Source organism: Haliaeetus leucocephalus, unplaced genomic scaffold (genome assembly GCF_000737465.1).
Source record: "Haliaeetus leucocephalus isolate CR32 unplaced genomic scaffold, Haliaeetus_leucocephalus-4.0 Scaffold646, whole genome shotgun sequence".
Taxonomy (NCBI): Eukaryota; Metazoa; Chordata; class Aves; order Accipitriformes; family Accipitridae; genus Haliaeetus; species Haliaeetus leucocephalus.
In genome coordinates this window covers 4,426,606-4,446,700 of record NW_010973082.1, presented here as the reverse complement: position 1 = coordinate 4,446,700, position 20,095 = coordinate 4,426,606, and the positions used below count along the sequence as shown (strand labels likewise).

Here is a 20,095-nt window from a genome sequence, read left to right as displayed (position 1 = left end):
TGGTAATTAATGGGGAATGAGGCATTTGGTGATTTCAGTGTTTCTATGTTTGTCTCAGGTTTTCAGATGAGAGAAGGACTGAGGGAAACACAGACATTGATTTTTCCAGCTGTTAATGTGGTTGTTAACAAAAGCAAACTCTGGTTGCAGTGCATAGGTACTTGCTTGCCAAACACTGTACGCTCTGTGACAGAGCTCTTTTTAAAGGGGAATTTGTGACATTAAGTATTGCCCCTTTGTCACTTAGACCAGAGAAAATCAGAAGCAGCTCCACTGACACTGATGTGAAATAGACACTGGCTCAAGCCAAGCCTGCAAATCCAGTGTTTGACTTCAGAGTTTGGGGTTGGTCAGGTGCAGGTTTCTATCCCACAGGATAGTTTACCAAGCCAAGCAATGTTCAGCTTTCAGTTTCATTGCAGTGTAGTGTATCCATGCTAAGAGTCAGCATTAGTGTAATTGCACTTATTTAAGTACCACATGCTGAATATATGCTATGCAGACCTCTGAGGGCAGAGCTTTGTTGCACTATTTAAACATTTTCCAGAGCTAGCTTTCAAGGTTTTGTGCATACAGATTAGGTACAAACCTGTATTTCTTCCTCCATTGTCCATGCAATCTCTGGGAAGATAAACTCTCAGCCTGACCATTTGCTCTTGTTTCTCTTTGTCAGGCTGTGAAGAGTTACTAAAGGATGTCCTGTCTCCTGAAAACTCTGGGCCTCGACATTACAAGCCACAGTATGTTGATTACTATTACCAGGTAAGAGAAGCACTAATTCTGGCTCATGTTAGCGGGCTCAGGAAGCCTCTGGAGTGATGTGTAGTTGAGTCATTGTAAATGCTGTTGTTTTATTCGGCCTGTTGACTCTTCCTTTCTAGATTCGTGACTGTTAGCAAGTCTTCCATACTGGTTTAAGCTGCATTTAACATAGCTAGCTGTCAGCTGGTATGAGAGTATTTAGGATTTGGATAGTGCTGCTCATACAAGCCTCATTATTCACTTGGCTGTGAAGGGAGACATCGCACACAAGCTCACTGGCATGACACAAGTAAAAAACACTGATTTGTATCTAATTAAATCAGTCAAACTTTGTAGGTGAACAAGTCCTCAGAGACCTTCTGCAGATAATAAACAGGGACTCAACAGCTGTTGGGAAGCAGAAACAATACACCTTTCATAACCTTGATAGTATTTTGGCTGTTGGGTATTTTCAGACCATTAAAGGTCTTCATCTGTATACTTAATTTGATAGTGTCTGCGCAGTCTAACAAGCAGGACAGTATTAAGTTTTCCTTTAAGCACCTATTTCTCTCCTTCATTTTACTTTGGTTTTAATCACCTCCACCCATGTAAATTCTTAAGATTAAAGGTACAGTTAGCATTGTACATTCAGGTAAGGATTGCATGTCAAGAGTGTTATGAGACTGCAAGTGATCCTGAAATCAGTGGGGAAAGCATTTTACCTTCCCTGTTGATTAAGTGTGAGAACAATACTTGTGTATTGAGGAAAGACGTGATAAGCATGCTAGTGTTATGACACTTTGTGGTGTTATACAAAACAGCTTCTACTATTCATTCAGAAAGTATAGAGACATTTCCTTCACCTCAGTGCAGAAGATGTCTGTCACAAGATGGAAGGAGCCCTCCATGACTGCAAACAAGAGGGCAGAATTTGGTCATAAACTTTCTTAATAAGGAAGAGTTGTCTGGGCTTATTGGCTCTTTTTGCTTGATGAAAATGACAGGCTGGTTTTAGTACCTGGGCTGTAGCAGGCTGACACCACCATCACTCTGCTTGTTTCTATAACCCTATTTTTTTGTAACTGATGACATAGATACCCACCATGCTGTTGCTTGGTTACCTTAATAGGTATCATAAACCAAACTCCCTGTTTTGCAGTAGATGATAGAGGCTATAAAATGGAAAGCAGGCTCTCTGCAAACACTAGATGTTCCGCTATTGCTATGCAGACATTGCAGGCTGGTTCTGACGCTCTTTGAAGGCAGGCGGCATGGTCGTTGGGTCTTTATTCCTCAGGGATTTCACATCTGCTGTCACCCAAAGATGTGCTGTGGAGAGTGCTTGAAGACGAACTGTGAGATGGCTGCAAACTGTGCCACTCGTGCCACCTATCCTGCAGGAGAGCCTGAAGGTGGGAGTTGCAGTTGCTAATCCTGATAGCTGCCGAGATAGCGGCCGATGAGTTTATCCTTTGAGTTCTAGATTTGTGCCTCTAGGAGAGGAAGGGGGCAGAGGGTGACCCTTCCTGTTCAGAAAGAGTTGATCTGGCAGTGCTGTGGTGGAAGCCTTGCTGATCACTCCCGGGTAGGACTTCTGATGTCCACTCGCCACCCTGTAATGGTCCCTGCAGTCAGCAGCACCATTGCAGCAGAGTCCAGGAGCTGTGTTTGCCCACTTTAATTGGGCCACTGCAGTATTTGTGCAGCCTCTGAGCAGAACCAGGTTCTTCCCCACCTGCCCACAGGGCAGATGGGCTATCGTGGTGGGGAGAGGACAGGAAACAGTGCGCATTGTTGTACACCCCATGCTTATGCCACAGCTCCTCTGCACAGCTGCCCTCCAGAGGGGATCGTTTCATCTCCAGGTCTTTCAGGTGCAGTTTAGAAACTGTTCGCTAGATGTCAGTTAAAGACTGGGAAAAGGCTGTGAACAGGCTCTGCACTTGCTTTAAGGATCCTCTGCTATGGCAGAAAGTTGTTTTCAATCTGATGAAACAGAGGAGAACTGAGGTCCAGGTGGGTTTGAGGTTATCACTATTCATGAGATTTGTTCCTCATTCCCAAGGAAGCACATACTGAAAACATATGAGCTCTCCCAGACCTTACTGAGTGTGAATTCCTGCCGATGTCGTCAAGTTTATGGGCAGCTCCCAATGGCACAAATGGTAGTTGCCTGTCTAATCTGATTTTCATCCCAGTATATGCTTTGCATGTCTGTCCAATTCTCAGGTGCAGTCAAATTCTCAGGCAGCAGAAGGATACATCTGCTGTGATGGCACAAATAGATATTTTAAAAGGGAATGCATCTTTTTTATTCCACCCAGGGGGTTGTACTTACACAAAAGTAGGTACTGAGCTGGTTCATTGTTATGCTGCCTCTGTATTCACAATGTGATATGAGAGGAAGAAGAGATTTATCCTTGTCACATGTTATTTCCCCTGTCCCCTGCTTTCACTTTTGCTTCCCCTCCCAAGTGCCCACTACCTGTATTGTAGCTTTCCGAAGCCCAAAGGCAGAAACCTGAAGAGGTGAAGGTAATGCCAAGAAGTGGGATGAAGTGGCAGGAGCCATAGTAAGGTGCTGAACTGATCCAGCTGTTTATGTATGTTGAGTCAAATGGGGAAGAAGAAACTACCGAGCTTCCAGCCTTTAATTGCAACCAACTGGATGCAATTAATTTAAATTTCTACATAAAATCCCCTGATATCAGGAGCTTGGGGCATTTTCTAAATGGTCTGCTTTTACTTTTTTTTTTCCCTTCTGTGTAAACAAGAACAAAAGCTGATAAGCTTTTAACATCTGAAAACTGTCCAAAAAGGAGAAAAATATGCTATTGTATATGCAATTTAAAATGCAAAACCCATTCCATGGAAGGTTTCTAATGGTCTATAACGAGAGGCTGTATCAGTGGCATTTCAGGTGAATGGAGAGCTCTTTCGTTGAGCTCAAGTCTGTTAAGGTGTGATATGCAGAAAGCAAAGAGCAGCACTTGGTTACTACAGGACTCTCAGATCAGTGGGAAATATCCCACTGACTTCCATCAGCATTGATTCAAGCTGCAAAGAGTATGTTTTCTCTTTGGTCCAGAGAAAGCTTATCTGAAGAAACTTAGGAGGATGGGATTGCAAATAGGAGTTAGCAGTTGTAGAACCCCTCAGCTCCAGGACCTACAAATAAATCTGCCCCCTCTGTCTATGAATTCAGAGTCTGTTGATTTGGTTAAGGTCTGTGTTGTGCTTCTTTTGAGCCACTGCTTCAGTCAAGTCCTGTTTATTAGTAAAATTTCTGTCTCCTACAGCCTTTAGAGCGATAATAGAAATGCTCTGAATTTGCCAGAAGCCAATTTATCAATCCTGAATTCCTTTCACAGTGTTTGCTGCTATGGCCTCATCTCTTGTTTTGGCTCCAGTTTGAAGGGAGACAAAAGTTTCCCTAGTCCAGTGTGCAGGATTTGCTTTGTGGCAAGCGTCTGGTAGCACTTCAGAGCCCTTGGATAGCCTTTTGGAGATGGTAACTGACAGAAAGTCTACAGCTGAAGTATGTGTGTGAAAACCCAGACCCAGATTCAGCCAGCTCAAACAAAGCAAAGTGCTTGTGTCTAGTATTTCCAAATGGCTGGCTCTGGGCCTTCCTGGGCACCTAACCAGCTGGGAGCACTAGCCACAGGACTCAGAGGGAATTAGGCTGGCTGCATCTGCAGCTCCCTGGCCAAGATTTGCATTGCAGGCCCTGAGAAGCAGTGGCCTGGGTCTAGGTGCTCTTCTGTCTGAGCATCTAAGTTTAGGGAAAAGGGAATCGGCAACAAGAGCTGGATTTTTCAGCTCTTCACCTGGTGTATTTTGGCTGTTCAGATTTGATAGGAGCCTGAATCTAGATTACCCGAATAGATGACGGAAAAGAAGGTTGAATGACATCTTAGAGCCTCTCACCACCAGGTAGCAGGGTACCTATTTGAGTAGCTGCTTGTGAAGGGGCAGACTATGTATTTTTAGATGTGAGTAATTGCCTTTTCATGCGAAATCAATGCCCAAATGTCATACATGCAAACCCAGTGGAAGAACGTGTTGTAAGATACAATAATAGCAGGGTCCTTGTTTTAAACAAGGCTGTTTGCTTCTTATTAATTATTGCTGCATTGAGTTGCTGCTTTCCACTTTTTTGCTGCTCTCACGTGTAAGAGAGTGAATCTGCTTCTTAACAAGGTACAGGATTGCTGCATGTCAAAGAATGAGCTGCCTTTTCAGTTCTGTGTGTGTTCGCCTGCCTGCCAAGTGATTAATTACACTGTATGAACAGCAGAAAAATTGTTGAAACATGACAAATAAATTGTGTTTGCCTCTGGGATGGAGCTGGGACTACTAACTGATCTGCTGCTTTGAAAATATTTTCAGTAGCAATTAGGAGTCCCCCACTGGCTTCTGAAAAAAGTTTTTTCCCCACTAGCTGCTTGAGGATGTCTGCTAACACCTGTGTCAGAACAGAGGGGGCCTTTCTGCACTGGATAAAGACTGTGATCCAAATGGGTTTTTCATTAGGCTGTGGAAGAATGTAGCAGTCTGAGACTCAGACACAGCCGGACTGAGGAAAGGTGAAGGGCCATTTGTATAGGTCTTCTTTGTCAGCCTGGAATTGCAGTTGTTATCTCCAGTTGTGCTGTCTTTTGCTATTTATTGAAAAGCAAAGCCCAGGAAAGCACTGAATATTTTATTGAACTCAAACTTGCAGTTCTCTTCTTTTTGTTGTTCCCATCTTAAAGAAAGCTCTACTTTTTTTTCCACTGAGGACATTCCTTACACCAGGCATGCCAGCAGTTGCAGCAATGCTAGTTTGCTAGTGAACAAATACCTCTGGGTCACTTCAGTAAAGAGGAGCAAGCAAAGACATCAAATCTTACCTGAGCCCAAGAAACATCTGCCCTATCACTTCTTGTTTCCCAGAAGCTGTTCTGCCCAGTTTGGGGTGGTGTTGACCATGAAGGCAATGACAGTCAAGGAATAGTACTAACCTCACACCACAAGTTAATGCAGATCTTTACTACAGATAACACCACACATCCTTCAGAGCTTGACTGTTGATGTATTTTTAGCTTTGGTGCAGACTTGGCAGCACTGAGCTCCTAACAAAATGTCTTCCCACATAGTTTGCTCTGGGTCTCTGCACTCTTGCTGTACTGAGCTCACTCTTCCTTCTGGAAGCTGAAGCAAAGTTGAATGAAGGATGTCAGATCTAGTGGGGAAACTTTGGAGACTCCGTAACCAGAATTTTTTATATTTTTCGTCTCATATGCACTGTGTTGTGAAGCAACGACTCAGCCTTGACCATTGAGCTGCTAGTGTTCTTGAGCAAATGATTGACCTCATTTGTCAGAAGGGTTTTCGTGATACTATTTTTCCTAATATTAAACCCAGGTGTTGCCTAACTGTTAACGTGAAATACAACTTTCCTCCTGCCTTCTGTGGTAGCATTAGCACAGACACTCCTATCTTAGCAGAGGCAAAGCAGCTAAGAACTTATTAAGTTGGAAATACCTTTCCAACCACTAGCAAAGAGAAAAAAAACAGCCTGTGTGGTAAGAAGAAGCAATACTAAACAGAGCAAATTGAAGCTTTTTTTTTTCTGTTTCTTATCAGCCTCCAGTTTTCTCTGCCACCCACACTCTCTCAGTCATTCCTGGCTCCCATTGTGTTTTCAGCCCTGCAGATGCTTGGTGTCTGCTTTGCATGTGAAGACTTCACTCCCTGTGCTTGAGACTCTTGGGGTGTTTATGCTATGCCGCGATCAGCACAGTGCATGTTTGCAAATTGCTTCCCTTACCAAGCTGCTGGTGGGCTCTTCTGTCCTGCTGTCGCTGTGGGACCTGCTCTGTGATTATCAGCAGCTCATCCTAACATCTTTCCTCAAGAAGCTGGGAGAGAGGCTGCATCTTCACTCCTGCAATACTCAAAACCTGGGACATGCATGTCCCCCAGTACTTAACTGGGGAATGTTCTGGCTTGAGCCTCTCTCTTGGGTATGCCAAGGGAAGCAGAAGGTTCCTTGGTTTCCCTGGTCTAATCTAGAAGTATGTTTTGTATTTGGTGCTCCTAAATCTGCCAGATTCTCCTTCCCCTTAGCTTCTGCTTCATCCCCTGGGAAGTGAGTACACTGAACATCTCCAGGGATGGCATTCTGGGAGGTCCAGCCTAAGGTCTGATCCCAGCCCCTGCTGAAATCAGTAAAAAAACTTCTTAGAGCCTGGCAGGAATTAGGTCAACACCTTGGGTTGTTCCTGAGGTGGTTGTTGCCTGAATCCCTCACTGGAGGGTGCAGGGAGGGGAGGGAAGAAAAGCTTGATAAAGCACAGACATGCAGTTACAGAGAGAAAAAAGTCCATGTTCCTAGGTAGGACTAGGCAGGATTGTACAAAGGCAACACACTGTCTGCACATATGAGAAGTTTATTGTAACCTCTAAGGGCAACACTCTCAGCAATTCATTTTTTTCTATTTTTTTCCAAGCATCAGAAAGCAACATTAACTACAACTGCTGAGAAACCCCCAGTGAACAATTACCAAGAGCAATGAAGAGCACAGCGTGCCCCCATTTGGGACTAATTTACATGGAAATTGCCTGCTTTCACCTGGCAATATTCTAAAATATATTTTTTATGTTTGTGCATACATGCAAAAATAAGTGTCCTTGGTACAAAACACTTGCATAAAAATAATCTACCTCTCTGTCTGCCCAAGCTGATTACAAAATGCTGCCCTGAAGGACTGCTGTACAGAGAATGAGCAGTTTTGCACTCAAGGCAAGGTAGGCATCTTCCAACAAAATAAATGCTGACTCCTCCGAAAACAGACATAAAAGAGATTGAGGATTATTTTCTTTTACAAAACCAGGTGGAATTTTTGATTTGGTGGAACATCACACACTGACATTTTTAAAGGCAAAATTACTTTTTCCCTGACTTGTTTTTGCACGGTTGTTGTATAAAACACACATAAAATAATACAAAAGAAGTGAAACACTCTGGCCCAGACAAAAAATATTTCTTCCCTTTCTCAAAATGTGTTTTAGATTTTCTTTTCAGAAAAATCCGAGGTTTTGACCTTCTCATCCTGAGCTGGGCCAAGAAAATACTTTGAAATCTAAGAGGTCCCAGTCTGGGAGAAATGTTTTCCCATTCAGTTCTTGCCACAACACTCCAAATGCAATCTCACTGTCTGAGGCCAGCAGAAGACTGCCCAGGGCTGGAGGGGTGACCTGATAGAGATGTCGCTTGAGTTTCCATAGCCCTCAGAATGGAGTATCTCAGTGCAGTAGTGTTTATTCACATAGTGCCATCTTTCTGGGGTTAGGAAGCTGGGCTGCATTTGTGTATGTCTGGTTTTGCACAAATTCTGCCAGTTAGCTGGTTTAAATTTTAAGCACCTGCTCTTGCAGGTGAACTACTGGCCTCCTGTAATAGAAGGTTACATCCATGAGGGACCAAATGTTATTCACTTCCCACAGAGATTTGTCAGAGTCAAAATTTGCAATTTGTTAGGGCTATGTTTGGCTGGGTGGTTTGAAACAGGAAGTGTGACTGCCTGGTTCAGCCATCCTTGCTGAGTGATTCAGCAACAGAGATGAAGTTCCAACTGTAGTGTCTTTCCAGGCATCTGTAGGAAAGTCACCTTGTGCATTTATTGTTATTTATGACTCTTTTTTGAGTATTTATTTCTGTTCTGTGGCCCAAGTAGGGTTTTGTATAGCATTCAAAAGCTTTACCATTTGAAATTCTGCCTCCTATCTCTTTGACAGAACCTCTGTTTAGTAGACATTTTCTGTCTCATCCCTATTTTTAATTTCTGAGATATTATCTTCAAGCTTTTAATATGCTGATTTTCTGACTGAGCACAGTTTTGGGGGTGGTTTTTCTGGAATTGTCAGTTGCCATGGTAAAATAGTCCTCCTGTCCTTGTCTCTCCATGGATAAACCAATTTAGGCTGTGGCTCAGTCTTTGGGTAGTGGCTGTGAAATGACTGAAAGCTAAAAGTTGGTCTCTGTCTATCAAGGAAGTCGCATCCCTATTGATTTAATTCTTCAGGTAAGTATGGCTTTGTGGTTTAGTCCTTTTTGCCTTTGGTTTGTTGTACTAAAAATCTGTCCACTTTAATTTGTGGTATGTCTTGAATACAGCATTCTTAACAACATAAGCAAAAGAAATATTATGACAGCACTCACTGTGTACTGTGCTCCCATGAAAGAAATACAACTGCTCGGTCAGAGGGTGGTGAATGAGTCTTGACTCTGATATATGGCCTTTGGGGAATATCAAAATATATGTAATAAAAGTAGCTACCTAAGAGGCAGTACACGTAGTGTTCGGTGGGTTTCTTGACACTTGTGTGACAAAATGAGGATATCTTTGCCCTTCAGTTCATAAACTTGAAATTGGCTCTTTTTTTATTCCCTATTCTGCTTCATTTCTTTTCTCCTTGCTGTTTGGGGAAATTTGTGCTGCATTTATGGAAAATTTTGGGACATAGAGTGTTGTTGCTGGAATATTTTCAGTGGGAAGACTGTGAAATTAAAATATAGGAATTTTTTTTGGAGTAAAAAACATTGGTTTAAGTAGGTTTATCTTTTTTTTTTTCGTCAGAAGAAAGTTCTATGTAGACCTGTAAAAGCTGGTTGATAAAGCCAAGATTCCAGGTTAGTATGAAACTGTAGAGAGAAACAAAGAGATGTTCTAGCTAAACAAAACCAGCAAAATCCCTCATTGCACAAGCAAACAGAAAGGATTTGGCTGCTTCTTTTCTGCCTTCTAGCCTCTCTGACCAAACTGAGAGCAGTGTAATTTTTGGAGGCAGCTTCTCTCATTTTTCAAAACAAAACAGCTGCACATACTGCCAGGAATTTTCCCACTTACATAGAAAAATTCCTCCATAGGTGAAATCTCACAGGAATCATTTCTGTCATACAGCTGCCGCTATATGGCCCACAGTATTTTAGGGTTCAAATACATGATTTCAGTAACCTCAAGAATTGCCACCAAACTGACCCATACAGTTCATGAAATTGCCCATTACTTTTCCTAATTATGAAAGCTCTAGGACCCCTTTCCCACTTCCTTCTTCTCACGTTTCATACCTAGCCCTTGCAATGTCTAAAATCCCCATAAAACCACGTGGACTTTGGCCTACCCATTCCAGTGTTTCCTCCCACTAGGTTTTCCCGGCAGCGCTGAGACCTGCCTCCCGCTGTGGGAGGCTGCTGCAGCAGGGTGCTGCACAGAGGGGACTGCGCCACTGTCCTCTATCAAAGGCAACGGAACTGTTTAAAATTAAACCATCTTACTCAGCTGGGCTCATAGAGCTGAAAATTAGATCTTGATTATCTTATCTATTTTTAGAAGCTGGAGAAGAATCAAAATGTGATTATTTTTTTTTATTTTTTTTTTTTTTAATTTTACATGGTGCAGTGGAGAATGTATTTGTCTGGGTGGAGGCAGGCTTTTCCAGTACTGTCACACATCTGGGCTGCAATAAGCAATTTGTAACTGAACATGAAGAAAAAGTAGGCCAGGCTACAAGAGAGTATCTAGGAATTACTCCTGAGGGATTTGTGCTACACCACTTCCAGCAGCTGAAATAACAGCATGAAATTGCGATTAAAAATTAAGAAGAGTTACGGGCTATTTGACCTTCTTTCAGTCAGGGGCACAGAGGCCCTGTCTAGAACAAGGATGCAGAGAAAAGCAGCTTCTGTTGAGTGATTGCATGCCAAGAAGAGGCTGCTGAAGTTCATCCTAAGCTTGGTGGAACAGAGAGATCATTTCTTTCCATTCAACACGGTCCTTGCGGAGCCTGGACTGGTTTTAGAGCTGTGTGTACATTGGTGGGGCAGTGCCACGAGGTACGGGAACTGCTGCCTGCCGGGCAGTGTTTAGAAGTAGAGTGAAACAGTCCTTGCTCCAAGAACTATGATCTAAACAGATGAGAAATAGGAAAGAAACTGTCAATTGTTACATTTTCTAAGTTTACCGAAATTCAGGCAAGATTAATTAGGCCCCTGAGAGGCCTTGTGAATTAGGAGGTTTGCTATTTGGCTCACCTTTTTACACAGACTGTTACTGTAATTACCCAGATGACTCTAATATCAGTTGGGGAATAGGCCATGAGATAGAGTAGCCTGTTTAGGTGGATGTGTACACTGGATCCCAGGCTTGTTTTGGTACTTGGCATTATGATAAGCTGCTAGGAAGGTTAAGTTGGAATAATAATGTAGCCATGGCAGTGTTGATACAGAGTTGACGTAATGCTGATGAACATTTTGGGCTGACACTGTGAACCTGGCAGCCTAGTCTCAAACCACCACGACTAGGAAGTGTTTGGAAAGAGAATGCGTAAAGTAGACACAATAAGGTAAAAAAGGCATATCAGAAAGGGTGATTCCTTGGAGCTTTTGCCAGCCTGTGTAAATAGGACTGTGATAACAAACAATTCGGCTTTGCAAGAGACTTTGATTTGTTCTTAGCTGTGGAGCACAAGAGCCTGCAAGGAGACATCCCTAGCGTGAATCTTGTTCATTTGTTGCCTTTCTACGTAAGTCTCTGGTCACTCGGCACATTGTTTGGGGCAAAGGCTTTCTCAGTATGTGTACAGCACCACGTAGGGCCAAAGCAGGATAATGACTGGAGGAGAGAAAGTTTGCAGGCTCTGCACCCTTTGATAGATACATTCCAAATACATAAATATGGTATAAATATATTGTAGAGCTTCGGCCAGCCATTTTTATAGAATACGTAGGTAAACTTTCTTGCCCATTGTAGAGATTTATTCATAACACTGTATACAAAGCCTGACCCCATTTTAAATGGGGAGAATTTCTCAACTTACACCTACCGACTATGCTACCACCTTCTTACAGCAGCAGAGAGGACATGTTTGGCTTGTTTCAGTCACTGACAGAGCAATAGACAGAACCTCAAGTATTTTTATATATTCTCCACAAGAAGTTTCCTATATCAGTAACTGTTCTGCATTTATTACTGGCATGTGTATGTTGAAAAAATTATTGCTGTTTGTTGCTCCAATGAGTTTTTCATTACTGTGTCCTTGAAGGCTAATGTCATTGAGGAAGATTTATTGGGGTAAGTGGGGCATGTATCTTTCATCAGGAGATGGACCATATGGTTGCAATGCCCTAAGGCATGCTCATGGAAGAGTCTAGTGCATAGAAGATGGGAACCTGTCCAGAACAGGGAGGCATGTTGAGGAACCACTAAGAACTGTTGGGCAAATTCTTAGATGATAAAAATCAGCCTGAGAGCATGAAAGAAATGAGCCTATGTTCCTGCTAAGTTGTTTTTTTCCCCACCTTATAAGCTTTTAAGACTGTTACAGTAGGAACTTTTTCCATATATATGCTTCCTTTCAACTTTTACAGCTTCACCTTCACCAGGGTCCTCTTTTGTCTTTTAGAGTTTCAGAATGTAAAATGGCTTGTCATATTTAGATCTCTAAAAGGTGTCTGCCATAAATCTCTACGTTTTAGAATACTGTATTTCTTGGGATCTTTGCTCTACTGGCTTCTTTTTATACTCCTTGGAATATTTCTTAGACCAGTGATTATTGCAGTGTGTTCAACCGAATTTTCTCTCAGTGCATTGTACAAGAGAGGTCGTATCTGACACTGAATGAAGAACTGATGCCCTACTTTCCCTTCATCCATTCACAGTGCAGAACTGCCTCTGAGCAGAGTGTGTGTGCAAAACTGAGCTCTGTGCACTGAGGAGATGGGTATACAAAGACAACTTACCTAAAATGTGTATGTAGAAGGAGTGTAGTGAAGAATGAAGGAAAAAGGGAGGGGGAGATGAATTCTCAAAAAGCAGAGGAAAGTAAATCTAAGACCACAAAAAGGAAGTTAAAGTTTGGGAGATTAAAGCAAAACCAATTGGGAAAAGTCTGAACTGTAATTAGAATAGTTTCTCTTGTTTACCTGCTAGTTATGGAGAATAGATGTTCTGCAAATGTTTAACTTTATCTAGTACCTTCAGTTATCCTAAAGGATCCCATTCACCATACAACCTCTAGACCAAATCTCACAATCCTAATTCAATTAGAAGTCTTTACCATGGTTAAATTTCCATCAGTAAACTTGGAGGAGGAATTTCAGAATTTGCTCTGGGTCTCTGCAATCTTGCTGTACTGAGCTCACTTGATGGCTCACTCAGCCTGTGGCTAAAGTGAAAAACAAGTCTTCTTTCTTTGTTTCTTTTTTTTTTTTCCTGTGATCTATGCATGATAACAAAATAGAAACCAATACAATCATGGGTAATTTGCATCCTTTTTGTGATCAGTTTACCAGCAACAACCCAGAAGTGTTAAAATCTGAGGATGCTGAGTCCATTTTTTCTAGGCCTTGTCCAAGTGATATCAGTCCTGCCAATAAAATAATGCAACTTTTTTCTGAGAGTGGAGGAAGAGGCCTTTCCTGTCTCTGTGTCTGTGCAGTTGTACACAGATTTTCAAAGCTCTGGATCCATGCATTTTCTGCCTGCATGCTATGGCTTTGCTTTTGCTTGTTTATCTCCGGGAGCACAGAGTGTGTCTCTTGAAGAAGAGATGCTGAGAATCTCATTGGTGTTCTCCCTCCCTTTCCAGCGGGACATTTGCTACATGTGTATGTACTGCAAAAACCTGGGGGCTCTAGACTGGTAACCAATGTACCCTACCTCAGCATGGGATTTGGAGTTTAAGAGTTTGTGAAAATCTTAGCTTAAACCAACAGTCTTTGCTCTGTTAAATTCTTGCCTTTTTTAAATGAGCTTGCACAGATGTTTCCAAGGAAAGATTCAGAAGTTGCTATTAACCTGTGAAAAAGTGAGGAGGGAGACCTAAATAATGAATGAAGTCAGTATTTCACTGTGTCTCTGAGATCTGATTTTTATGGAAATCAGTAATGCACAGTATTTTGCGAGACTAATAGATAAATATTGCCTTTCACAAATATTTGTTTACCTTGGAACTCTTCAGCACAAGGATCAACAACCATCCCTTTATGAATCACTCTTTGCAGAGTTATCTAGCTGCAGGAGCTGCCACAGGTTTCTCATCTGGGAAGCTGTCAGTTCAGTGAAAGAATAAATCAGCAGCTTTCTATTTCCAATGTATTTTGAAACTGCACTTAAAATCTGTTTGTCTCATTGCCAAGCCAATGGTGAGATATTACAGGGGAATTATAAAAGGGAGTTTTGTGCAGTAAATTCAGGGTTTTTACCTGTTGCCTAGTGCAATTCCTTGCCTATAAAGAAACTCTGAGTAAGACTTCTCAGATTCCTGCATCACGACAAAACTTAGCTATCAAGAGACATCCTGTGTCATGTCGTGGTACTCGAATCAAAGGAGAAAGAGTTTGTACTCAGATACCACAGAAGATGCCCTGCCAAGAGTGACTGGTATCCTGCTGATCTACAAAGAAAAGTTTTAGCAGTGAAATGTACTGAATAACACTGACCCATGTGCTTCATGAAGCAAAATCCTAGGGCCGGGGAAAGTCCTGGAGCACGTTCTCTCCAGTTATTGAAGATCACTACTTTTTGCCTATGAACAAAATTGTCAGATGTTTCCTGACTTAGAGCCAGGGCATTACATGCTGTGCTGCTGAGTGACATGCTTTTCCTCTAGCTTGTATGTAGTCTCATTAGATCAAAAACCTTTACAGGAGGAGACAGTCTCTCTTGATTGCATTTATATAGTGCCTTTCGTGTGGGGCTCTTCCTTTGCCTCTCCCCTGAGAGGACAGGACCACTTCACTTTAGAAGGAAGAGATGGGAAAGGGAAGAAACCAGCACTGTTAGGAGTCTATCAATATTTACGTACCAAATGTTCATATTTAGTTTGACTTAGGTACATGCATTCTGTATAAACTTGCCTTTTCGAGCAATGTCTTCTTTCTTATGAGGGCACTGATACTCAAGACAGGAAGGACTCTCCTGAATCAGCTCCCAGGAGCTCAAACTGTGTTAGGACATCTTCCCTTATCTGCTCTTGGCTCATCTCTGTTAGCACGGCTCCCTGGGACTGGCTTGTGCAGGTCCTCTTGGGGAGGCACAACATCTTTTCCCCAGCTCCCACTTTAGAGTAGGCTGGGGCTGCCTTCGCACTCCTGCTGCTTCCACAAGAGCCAGTGAGTAACAAGAACCACATGGACCACACGCGGTTCTGTTTCCTGAGGTAATTCACCATCTGTAACTGCTTCTTAGATGACATGGGGTGCCAAATCTTCCCCCCTGCTGACAACTCACTGCCTTACAGGACCTCTTTTCTCATGGCATCTAAACACTTCCATATCGAACATGATTAATTAGAAGGGAGAGGTGAGTGTCAAGGGCAGAGATCAGTGTTTAAGAGTAGTTCAGTATTTTAATTTGACCAGATTATGGAAATAGAATGTGAAAGATAACTGGAGGTAGTTTCCTCCCTGCTGAAATGGTAGAGAAAGCCACATCACATTTAGCACAGGGAGGGGCCCTTCCATGAGCTGTTCTTTACAGGCCATGGGGCACTGCAGGCATGGGGTGTCTTGGTTTTGCATGGATGTTTCCAGCCTGTGCCACTAGTCTTGGTGCAGCTGCTGGGAATCTTCTTCATTGGCTTCGTTTCTTTCTAATATTGTACGTTCAGAAGTATCTGTGCAGCACCAGGGCCATTGACAATACTGCTGATTACTTCACATCACTATTTAATTAGGATGAAAGACAGGGGATGAGCAATTGGAGATTTTACACTTGGGAAAGAAATTGATTTATCGAACAATCAGTCTGTTGGCTCTGGCAGGATTTTCTTTAAAAAGCAAGACAAGTATTCTTGTCACTTTTGGGTTGATCTAAATCAAGGAGCTTGTGCAAAATTATTCTTCTCAGCCTGTGATGCAGAGACCTAACAATGGGGCAGAAATTGATCCTCTGTTAAATTCTGTGCAGTACCTCAGGGAGTGAGGTAGGGAGTACAGCCCCGCTATGAGCCTGGAGTTCGCAATGTCTTAGTGGGACTCCATTGAAAGGCCTTGCCTGGGCTGTACCTTTTCAGTCACAGAGGACTGCTTTTGCTATAGGAAGGAATTTCTGTTCTTTTGCCAGTGTAGAACTGCCTGGGAATTAAAACTGATCTTATTTTAAAGGCAGCTATGGGATGTATGTACATGCTGCTCCCCTGTTCCTTGTATAAATGTGAAGCTTGCCCAAAAGCAGTAGAAAATCAGTGTGACGATGCCTCAGAAAGGTCTTGATAGTGCTAATATTGTCACAACTTTGCCCACACTCGTGAGCTTTATTGGACAGCTGTATGTTTCTCCTAAAGCTGGGAGTTTTCCCTGCGGCATTCTGAAAAAAACATCATGTGAATTGAAGAAGGTATCTTGCCTCCTACAACAGATCTGCACCTGCTGTTCCCTGCTCCATGTCTAGGGCCCAGCATCATCCAGTCTAGCGTCATCACACCCGGCTTTTACCAGGCTGCCAACAGCCCATATGCAAGGGCTGGCCTCTGCTGTCTGAGATGAAATGTCTTTCAGATCTTCCTCACAGTTAAGCTGAACCAGAGGTTATGTTTTTCCTGGTATGTCTGCATTTGTTGAGGAAACTTCACTATGGTTATATTTATACTTTTATCCATGAAGGGACTGTAACAGAAAGAAAAGGCTGTTTTCTGTGACTGTCTGAGGCTGCTGCATCACTTGTTGCTCCGGAATTCCTGTGGGAAACTATAGGTTTGGCTCAGCTATAGCTGAGTTGCCTTCTCTTCCAATTTCTGTAGCTAGAAAGGGACATATTCCTGTGACCAGGATGGAGAGATCAATACAAATACTTGGCTAATGAACATTTGTCAGATAAGAAAAATTAATTCTAACTTCCCTGTTAATGAAAGGTGTACTTGGAGGGATTCTAATGCTGAACACAGGACCAGGAGAGAAAACAGCTGAATTCATTCTCCTATTGCTACAGACCTGTGATTTTTGAGCAGGGCAGCTGAACCATACCCTCCATCATACTGTGTTGTCCTCCCTATCAGTAAAATAAAGATAAAACTATTAGTTCTGGGTATTTGGATGGCAATCTGGCTGCCAGAGCGCATTCTCCTGACTGTATGTGCTGGCTGCGCTGAGCAGAATAGCCCCCTCCTCTTATCTCTTGACCAGCTCCAGGGAACAGCAGCCACATCCCTCAGCAAACAACTCCAAAAGGGCTTGACAGTTAAATAATTGCCTCTGCTGCCTGGCTTTTAAGAAATGAAGTGAAACTTAAATGGGAGTTCTGCAAAGTTTGATAGCCCTTCCACTCCACTGGCATAATTCACGGTGGGCGTTCAAGCTTCCAGCCTAATGGGGATTTGTGAGAAGGCATCAACTCAGAAAAAGTGTCAACAGCACCACAGGTCAGACAAGGACATATTATTATGCACCTTTGAAAACACAGCCAGACTTCACATCTCAGCCCAGCATGCAGCAATCATTAGTCACCCTGCATAATCCTCTTGACCTATTTTTTTTTTTCTTTTCACAGTGGTCACATTTGAAAATACTGTCTAGAGCTGGTTGGGCTCAAACAAAGTTGTTAATTGGAAGCTGTCTAGCTAAGGGGTAACACAGAGGCAAAGTTCAACGCTGTGTGTTCAGCACCCGGGCTGCAATGCTGAGCATTCCCAGGGAGGTGATGGCCAGGAGGCCTTGTGTCGCCGGTATGCATAGGGACTTGATTCCTGTTGCTTCCAAAGGGGCTGGTCACGTGGGCACTTTGGTTTATCTGGAATTAAGGATTTGACAGGATCTGGCCCAGCAGAAAGGTTTGAATGTGAGAATCGCTAATGGTGTTTAGATACAGGAGGAAGAAAACACTAGTTGGAACAATGGACCAGCCAGTGAAAGACTGCTGGCACATCTCTGTCCCAGAGAGCTGGGTGAGCATGGACTTTGTCATTAGCGGATTTTTAAAGGGGTTGCCACCCTGGTTCCTTCACCCTAAGGCTGGTGCAAAAGATGTGTAAAGCAGCGTAGTTCATAGGCTCTGCGCACTGGCACTGAGGCTGTCACTCACCATCATCTTACAGTAGGCTGCTCTCAGTTATCCTGGAGGGACAAGTGTAGGGTGGCCCTACACAGGTGTCGAGATGTGGAAACGATCTGCAAACTTGGTACAGAGGCTTGTTACTTCTGAGAGATTTATTCTACATACGATGTATCTGTTAAATTCCTGGAGGCAACAGCCACAGATAAGTAGATGAAGGAATTAGCATAAAAACTATCTACAATACTTATTCCATTATTATACTATCAAAGTGCTTCATAGGTTCTAATGAATTCATGTCACAGCTTCTCTGGGAGCTAGAAAATTGTTATTCATCCCAAGTTTGAAGAAGATAAATTGAGCTGTTCAGTGATAAAGCCCAGGTAGGTGGCAGAGTCAGATTGGTTTCCAGAAGACCCAGGTGACTACATAGCACTGAGGTCATGGAAGATGCCCATAACCGAGTGGGAACCTGTACCTATGTCTCAGCTGGTGCCCTGTCTGCTGGCCCAGCTTTTCTATCTAAGCATATATAACATTCAGCAGTACTTTTGTGCATGTAGGTGGAATTGGATACTAAATTTCATGGGCTAATAATTTTCCAGAATGCTTTTCCTTGTTCCTCTGTCTGCAGAGCCCACCCAAATGAAAGGCAGAATGCAATGCAGGGCTCCCTTGCCTCAACCGAGGAAAAGATCAAAGCTCTGATTGTGATGGTGCTGAAGGCATATGCCTTTCTTGCTTACCTATGCTAGTCTATGAAGCTACTAGCCTAGCAAGATTAGTAGGTGTCAAATCTACTTTATGAAAACAGTCAAGGGTGGCATTATAAATTTGCTGCACCCATGTAGAAACAGGCATGTTCTAACTAATTAGGTCAGGCTGTATTCTGCTAGACGGAGCTAGTGCTGGAAATTTTGCCTCTCCCTATCTTATGAGCCTTCCTGCCTTTTCCTGATGTCTCAGGGTCCAGAGGTGTATGTGCTGTTACGCTCCAATCCCTGCAGGCATCTATAAAAATTTGCAAAGCTTGATTTGGACCTGATGGTCATGAAGTGTGGTACCTACACTGCCATATACAGGTGGCCAGAAATTGCTTCTCTCCCACTGTAAGGTTGCATGCTTGTTGTCAGGAGCGGTGCATTCAGTGTATTTGAGGGACGGTGCAGGTAGGATCTTACTTGGTTCTTGCTCTTTGTGAAGCTGTTTCCTTGTCTATTTTTGACCTGCCGTGACAGGACTGGGCTGTGACAGTCTGCCCTGCATATTTCTAGTTTCACTAAATCCCTGGGTACTGAATACTACTGTCTGTGCTCTTTTGCTGTTCATTTCTGTAGGGATTTAGAGCAGAGGTTCGTTATGCTGCCATCATGATCTTGTAAGGAGCAAAGAAGAAATGCAGTGTATTCCCTAGATGCCAGGATAATTGTATCTTGACAGCATACTAATTAATCATCTCATAATCAGGTAATTATTTCCCATGTAGCTGTCTAATTACCATTTAGTAGTCCAGACTTCAGCCTGCAAGTAACTAATATTTTCAAGCGAGGGGTTCAAGGGGAGGAACACAGTGGGCCATGACTTCTGGTGTAACTCCTCTGTCTTCCTTGATTTACTCCTGGGATTAATTTGGTCTGCCAGTTCTTTTAGTCTACTGAACCACACAGCAGCCCTAATTATTGCCATATTGGCAACACGAAAAGAGTACGACCAACTCCATTGCTCAGCGTAATGGACTTAGCTACTAGACTACAGCTGTTAAAGTGCTCAGAAGTATATCCATATGTTGGCTCCCTATGAGCTCTTAGTAACCTAGCAGATTATAAGCTAACGAGCTTGAGACATACTTTTGGGATCAATATACAAGATGCTCTTATAAGGTGAGGTTATATATTAGAGCATGCTGAATGTCTCCATGGTAGACGAGAGATTTACTTGTAAGCCAGGGAAGACTGCAAAGATAAAAATTACAGTCTACAGTCAAAGCTTACTTAACATTGATACCTTGAGAGTGTTTTCACCTCTACCTCCAGCTGATTCACTTCTGGTTTAGTTAGGTTTCCCAATGTTTGTTATATGTCTTGAGTGTATGTGTGTGCATGCATGTGTGAATCCCACTTCTATTGATCAAAAAATTTAGTCTCATTCAAAAATTTTAACCACATTTGGAAGAGAGGCAGGAACCTCAGCAATATTAAACTCTTATGTTTCATAAAAATAGGCTTTTGTATGGGTATGGTTAAAGCAAGACAGGCCTTCATTCATATGACTTTACCAGTGTAAAACCGATTTAATACATCAGCACTTTCCCACTT

General features: G+C 42.7%; 1 protein-coding gene across 1 annotated transcript in view; it reads left to right on the top strand.

The window, feature by feature from the left end:
* RAB11FIP4 (RAB11 family interacting protein 4 (class II)) overlaps positions 1 to 20,095 on the top strand; it is a 127,428-nt gene that overhangs the window by 54,254 nt on the left and 53,079 nt on the right. Inside the window, exon 3 of the mRNA XM_010578745.1 lies at positions 674 to 762. Coding sequence (XP_010577047.1) covers positions 674 to 762 — 89 coding nt within the window. The remainder of the gene's footprint in view (positions 1 to 673; positions 763 to 20,095) is intronic.